The sequence below is a fragment of the Macaca fascicularis genome, chromosome 5 (genome assembly GCF_037993035.2).
Source record: "Macaca fascicularis isolate 582-1 chromosome 5, T2T-MFA8v1.1".
In the NCBI taxonomy this organism is placed as follows: domain Eukaryota; kingdom Metazoa; phylum Chordata; class Mammalia; order Primates; family Cercopithecidae; genus Macaca; species Macaca fascicularis.
Window position 1 is genome coordinate 39,286,499 of NC_088379.1, and position 7,213 is coordinate 39,293,711.

Sequence of the window (7,213 nt, forward strand, 5' to 3'; positions counted from 1 at the left end):
CTGCAAGCTCTGCCTTCCGGGTTCACACCATTCTCCTGCCTCAGCCTCCTGAGTAGCTGGGACTACAGGCGCCCACCACCACGCCAAGCTAATTTTATCTTTTTGTATTTTTAGTAGAGACAGGTTTTCACTGTGTTAGCCAGAATGGTCTCGATCTTCTGACCTCATGATCCGCCCGCCTCAGCCTCCCAAAGTCCTGGGATTACAGGCATGAGCCACTGCGCCCGGCCAACTTTTGATATTTTTTTCTGTGTTACATTTAATTAAACAGCAATGATTTTATCTTTCATTCTCCTCAGTAGCTTGCCCATTATTCAATGGAGTTTTGTATATGTACATAGATTTTTTTATTATTATTATTTTATTATTTTTTGAGACAAAAGTCTCACTCTGTCGCCCACGCTCCATTGCAGTGGCATGGTCTCGGCTCACTACAGCATCTGCCTCCCAGGTTCAAGCGATTCTTGTGACTCAAGCCCACAAGTAGCTGGGACTATGGGTGTGAGCCACCATACCAGGCTAATTTTTATTTTATTTTACTTTATTTTTGAGATAGAGTCTCCCTCTGTTGCCTAGGCTGGAGTGTGGTGGTGTCATCCTGGCTCATTACAACCTCTGCCTTCTGGGTTCAAGCAGTTCTCCTGCCTCACCCTCCCAAGTAGCTGAGATTACAGGTGCCCGCCACTATGCCTGGTTAATTTTTGTATTTTTAGTAGACACAGGGTTTCACCACGTTGGTCAGGCTGGTCTCAAACTCCTGACCTCAGGTAATCTGCCCGCCTCAGCCTCCCAAAGTGCTGGGATTACAGGCGTGAGCCACCGCGCCCGGCCTTACTGGTTGATTTCGTATCTTTTCTTTTTTTTTTTTTGACATGGAGTCTCACTCTATCACCAGGTTTGAGTGCAGTAGTGCGATCTTGGTTCACTGCACCTCTCTGCCTCCCAGGTTCGAGAGATTCGTCTGCTTCAGCCTCCCAAGTAGCTGGGACTACAGGCACACACCACCACGCCCAGCTTATTTTTATATTTTTAGTAGAGATGGGGTTTCACCATATTGACCAGGCTGATCTCGAACTCCTGACCTCATGATCCAGCCGCCTCGGCCCCTCAAAGTGCCTGGCCTATTTTATTTTTTTGAGATGAAGTCTTGCTCTGTTGTCCAGGCTGTAGGGCAGTGGTGCAGTCTGGGCGCACTGCAACCTATGCCTCCTGGGTTCAAGCAAATCTCCTGCCCCAGCCTCCCAAGTATCAGGGACTACAGGCATGCGCCACCATGCTCAGCTAATTTTTGTATTTTTAGTAGAGATGGGGTTTTACCATGTTGGCCAGACTGATCTCCAACTCTTGACCCTAGGTGATCCACCCGCCTTGGGCTCCCAAAGTGCTGGAATTACAGGCATGAGCCACTGCACCCAACCTCCACCAAGCTTTTCTTCCCCACTCAGTGCCCAAAACAATGCCTTATATTGTAGGCCTCTTTAAATAATTGTTTCACAAATGAAGGCCTGCCCTCCTGGTGGACCTTAATTTGTTTGGGGAGAAATAGACCAAAATAACAATAATACATGTATATGAAAATAAAGTAGGGAAGAGCTGGGCACAGTGACTCCCACCTGTGATCCCAGCACTTTGGGAGGGGGAGGCAGGCAGACTATTTGAGGTCATGAGTTTCAGACCAGCCTGGCCAACATGGTGAAACCCCATCTCTATTGAAAACACAAAAAAATTAGACTCAGTGGCTCAGATGCAGTGGCTCAGGACTGTAATCCCAGCACTTTGGGAAGCCGAGGCGGGTGGATCACCTGAGGTCAGGAGTTCTAGACCAGCCTGACCAACATGGTGAAACCCTGTCTCTAGTAAAAATACAAAAATTAGCCAGGCACGCTGGCACATATCTGTAATCCCAGCTACTAGAGAGGCTGAGGCAGGAGAATTGCTTGAACCGGGGAGATGGAGGTTGCAGTGAGCTGAGAAAGCACCACTGCACTCCAGCCTGGGCGACAGAGTGAGACTCCCAGGAGTGAGAGAGAGTACAGATCACATATAGCCTTTTAGACCTCTGGTAGAACTGTGGCTGTCCTCTGACTGAGATGGGAAACTAATGGACTGTTTGAAGCAAAGAGGTGATCTGATGTATGTCCTGAGTTAGGCAACATTGGACAAACCACTTAATCCTTCTGTGCCTCATTTTTTTCATCTGTAAAACAAGGATAATAATAGTATCTTCCTCAGATGACTATCATGAGGAATAAATATGTTAATTTATTTTTTTTCTGTCGCCCAGGCTGGAGTGCAGTGCTGTAATCTTGGCTCATTGCAACCTCTGCCTCCCAGGTTCAAGAGATTCTCTTGCCTCAGCTTCCCTAGTAGCTGGGATTACAGGCGCGCACCACTATGCCCAGCTATTTTTTGTATTTTTAGTGGAGATGGGATTTCACCAGGTTGGCCAGGCTGCTCTCGAACTCCTGACGTCAGGTGATCCGCCCACCTTGGCCTCCCAAAGTGCTACGATTACAGGTGTGAGCCACTGCGCCTGGCCATAAGTTAATGTTTGCAAAGTGCCTAGAATAGTAACTCGCATATGCTAAGCTCTACATAATTTTTTTTCATAAAATAAAAAAAAAATCATTATAGCTGCTGGGTTGAAAATAGCAGTAGATATGCAAATGTGGAAGAAGGGTAGCCCGGTAGGTGTAAGACAACTATAAAAATCCCAAGGAAAAATGGTAACAAGAACCATTTCTTAGAATGATAGCTAATAGAGGTAATGGCAGTAGAGGTGGTGAAAAGGGGCAGAAGAAGAAAAGAAGAGACAAGAAATCAGGGATGACAGCAGGTGCCATGTCCAGCCGCGAAGGTGGCAAGAAGAAGCCCCTGAAACAGCCCAAGAAGCAGGCCAAGGAGATGCACAAGGAAGAGAAGGCTTTCAAGCAGAAACAAAAAGAGGAGCAAAAGAAACTCGAGGAGCTTAAAGCGAAGGTGGCAGGGAAGGGGCCCCTGGCCACAGGTGGAATTAAGAAATCTGGCAAAAAGTAAGCTGTTCCTTGTGCCTGAGGAAATGATGACCCTTTATTTCAGCAGTATTTAAACATCAGTATTCCCTGCCATAACATCTTTTGCCACCGATAGCTGGAATTAAGTGTTGTTTTGGAGCTGTTGTACATTTAAGAATAAACTTTCGTTAAAAAAAAAAAAAGAAGAAGAAGAAGAAAAGAAAGAAATCAAAGATGACTCTTAAAAGTTTTCAGCCTGAGTAACTAGAACCACTATCAAGATAATGAGGACTGTGCTTGGATCAGATCAGATTTAGGGCCTAAAAGATATCCATGCTATCGTAAAAGTTAATTAAACAGTCACTGAGCTCCTATACTGGGTAAGGCATTGAACTAGGCACTGAGAGAATATGTTAAAAACAAAATCCAGCTGGGCATGCTGGCTCACACCTGTAATTCCAGCACTTTGGGAGGCCGAGAACGGATCACAAGGTTAGGAGTTCAAGACCAGCCTGCCCGACATGGTGAAATCCTGTCTCTACTAAAAATACAAAAAATTAGCTGGTCATGGTGGTGGGCGCCTGTAATCCCAGCTACTCGGGAGGCTGAGGCAGGAGAATTTCTTGAACCCGGGAGGCAGAGGTTGCAGTAAGCCAAGATCACACCACTGCACTCCAGCCTCGGGGACAGAGTGAGACTCCATCTCAAAAAAAAAAAAAAAAAAAAAAAAGGCCAGGCTGGGTGCCTTATACCTGTAATCCTAGCACTTTGGGAGGCGGAGGCGGGTGGATCACGAGGTCAGGAGCTCGAGACCAACCTGACCAACATGTGAAAACCTCATCTTCACTAAAAATACAAAAATTAGCTGGGCGTGGTGGCACGTGCCTGTAATCCCAGCTACTCAGGAGGCTGAGATAGGAGAATCACTCGAACCCAGGAGATGGAGGTTGCGGTGAGCCAAAATTACACCACTGCACTCCAGCCTGGGTGACAGAGTGAGACTCCATCTCAAAAAAAAAAAACCATGACAAAGTCCCTATGCTTTACAGGATCACAGTCTATTGGAGGAACTGGAGACATACATCTAATCCCAATTTGAGACAAGCCTGTGATATGTTTTTGTGTTTTTGGTTTTGTTTTTGATTTTGTTTTCTGTTTGAGAGGGAGTCTCACTCTGTTGCCCAGACTGGAGTACAGTGGTGCAATCTTGGCTCACTGAAACTTCCACCTTACAGGTTCAAGCCATTCTCCTGCCTCAGCCTCCTGAGTAGCTGGGATCACAGGCATGCACCACCAAAACCAGCTGATTTTTGTATTTTTAATAGGGATGACTGGATTTCATTATTTTGGCCAGGCTAGTCTCAAACTCCTGACCTCAAGTGATCTGCCTGCTTCAACCACCCAAAGTGCTGGGATTACAGGCATGAGCCACCACGCCTGGCCACTGTGATATGTTTTATATTGGAGATGTGAACCACATTGTCTGGGAGCCTGGAAAAGCGATGCTAGGGAGCTTCACAAAGGAGACATTTGAGGCTAGGCCTTGAAGAATGAGTTGCAACGAATAGTTGTTGTGGAGAGAATAGCTAATAAACGTAACCACAGGGTAAAACACAAAAAACAACAGCCGGGCCACGGTGGCTCACCCCTGTAATCCCAGAAGTTTAGGAAGCAGAGGCAGGCAGATCACTAGGTCAGGAGTTTGAGACTATCCTGGCCAACATGGTGAAACCCCCATCTCTACTAAAAATACTAAAATTAGCAGGGCCTGGTGGCGTGTGCCTGTAGTCCCAGCCACTCAGGAGGCTGAGGCAGGAGAATCGCTTGAACCTGGGAGGCGGAGATTGAAGTGAGCTGAGATCGCACCACTGCACTCCAGCTTGGTAACAGAAACTACAGCTGGCGCCTGTAGTCCCAGCTACTTGGAGGCTGAGGCAGGAGAATGGCGTGAACCCGGGAGGCGGAGCTTGCAGTGAGCTGAGATCCGGCCACTGCACTCCAGCCTGGGCTACAGAGCCAGACTCCGTCTCAAAAAATAATAATAATAATAAAAATAAAAATAAAAAAGAAGAAGAAGGAAGAAATTCTAGAGCAAAAATCTAGGGCAGTTCTGTCCAACAGAAATTTCTGCAACAATAGAAATGTTCCACACATACATTGTCCAAAATAGTAGCCACCAGCCATACATGACTGTACAGCACTTGGAAAGTGGCTAGTGCCACAAGAGAAGTGAATTTTTAATTTAATTTGATTTTGATTATTTTCTTTTGTTGTTGTTATGAGACAGTCTCACTCTGTCGCCCAGGCTGGAGTTCAGTGGCACAATCTTGGCTAACTACAACCTCCGCCTCCCAGGTTCAAGTGATTCTCCTGCCTCAGCCTCCTGAGTAACTAGGATTACAGGTGCCCGCCACTACCTAGCATATTTTTGTATTTTTAGTAGAGATGGGGTTTCCCATGTTGGCTAGGCTGGTCTTGAACTCCTGACCTCAAATGATCCACCCACCTGGGCCTCCCAAAGTGCTGGGATTACAGGCGTGAGCCACTGAGCCCAATCCTAAATATTTTCAAGTATGAAAAAAACTGCAGGTATAAGTGACATGGATAAATCTTAGTGACATAAAGTTCAAAAGCAAGGTTCAGGATAGTGGTTACCCTTAGAGTACGAGGAGAAGCAGGGAACACAGTGGGACAACATGGGAAAATGAATATATTGGTAGATGTATTCTGTTAAAGTTTTATTCTTGGGCAAGATGGTGATTTCCCATATGCTAACTATGCTAAAGAATGAATGGGTGAATGACTAAAGGCAGCCAATGGACTAATGAGGGATGTGTTCATAACCCAAGAATTATAATTAATCTAGTTGGGGCACATGAGGTCCAGAAGAGAAAAAAATAAAATCAAACTCAACAAATTTCCAAACATTTTAATATTGAAATTTAATATTTTTTCAATTATATCCCTGAAGTCAAAGAAATTATACCCTCATGATAATTACAATTTTTGTCTAGTAATGGTAGTACCATAAGAAATTATTTAGAGTTATATTTTGTACAAATGCCACCTTTGAACCCTTTCTCAAGTTGCTAGTATTAGGATGACAGATGATTATAAAACTGAAAGAGTTTTCAGGGTAAATAAAATTTCAACAATCACATTACAGTGTATTTTTGTTATGAAGCTTGGGATGTCAGCCTCCTGTTGTTCTATATAACTGAAATAGGCCAGGCGTGGTGGCTCACACCTGTAATTCCAGCACTTTGGGAAGCCAAGGTGGGCAAATCACTTGAGGCCAAAAGTTCGAGACCAGGCTGGCCAACATGTTGAAACCCCATCACTACTGAAAGTACAAAAATTAGCTGGGTGTGGTAGCACACACCTGTAATCCCAGCTACTCGGGAGGCTGAGGCAGTAGAATGGCATGAACCTGGGAGGCAGAGGTTGCAGTGAGCCAAGATCATGTCACTGCACTCCAGCCTGGGCAACAACAATGAAGCTCCATCTCAAAAAAATAAAATTTTTTTTTAAAAAACTTAAAATAATTGGCCAAGTGAGGTGGCTAATGCCCATAATCCCAGCATTTTTGAAGGCCAAGGCAAGAGGATCACTTGAGCCCAGGAGTTCAAAATCAGCCTGAGCAACATAGTGATACTTTGTCTCTACTAAGAATAAAAAATTAGGCCGGGTGCAATGACTCACACCTGTAATCCAAGCACTTTGGGAGGCTGAGGTGGGTGGATCACCTGAGGTCAGGAGTTTGAGACCAGCCTGCCCAACATGGTGAAACCCCGTCTCTACTAAAAATATAAAAAATTAGGCTGGGTGCAGTGGCTCACGCCTATAATTCCAGAACTTTGGGAGGCCGAGGCGGGCGGATCATGAGATCAGGAGATCGAGACCACCCTGGCCAACGTGGTGAAACCCCGTCTCCACTAAAAATACAAAAATTAGCTGGGCGTGGTGGGGCACACCTGTCATCCCAGCTACTTGGCAGGCTGAGGCAGGAGAATCGCTTGAACCCGGGAGGTGGAAGTTGCAGTGAGCCAAGATCACACCATTGCACTCCAGCCTGGGTGACAGAGTGAGACTCCATCTCAAAAAAAAAAAAAAAAAAAATTAGCCAGTCGTAGTGGCGGGCACCTGTAATCCCAGCTACTTGGGAGGCTGAGGCAGGAGAATTGCTTGAACCCTGGAGGCCGAGGTTGCAGTGAGCTGAG

At 45.7% G+C, this 7,213-nt stretch overlaps 1 protein-coding gene across 1 annotated transcript; it reads left to right on the forward strand.

The window, feature by feature from the left end:
• The first annotated feature begins 2,653 nt into the window (after positions 1–2,653).
• Positions 2,654–3,112, forward strand: LOC107129717 (uncharacterized). Its single transcript, XM_015450256.4, has one exon. The coding sequence runs from the start codon at positions 2,749–2,751 to the stop codon at positions 3,034–3,036; it is 288 nt and encodes a 95-aa protein (XP_015305742.3). The 5' UTR covers positions 2,654–2,748; the 3' UTR covers positions 3,037–3,112.
• The last annotated feature ends 4,101 nt before the right edge of the window (positions 3,113–7,213 follow it).

What these genes read in the sequence shown, in the direction of transcription:
- LOC107129717 (XM_015450256.4), top strand. Translation starts at nt 2,749, where the DNA reads ATGATAGCTAATAGAGGTAATGGCAGTAGAGGTGGTGAAAAGGGGCAG.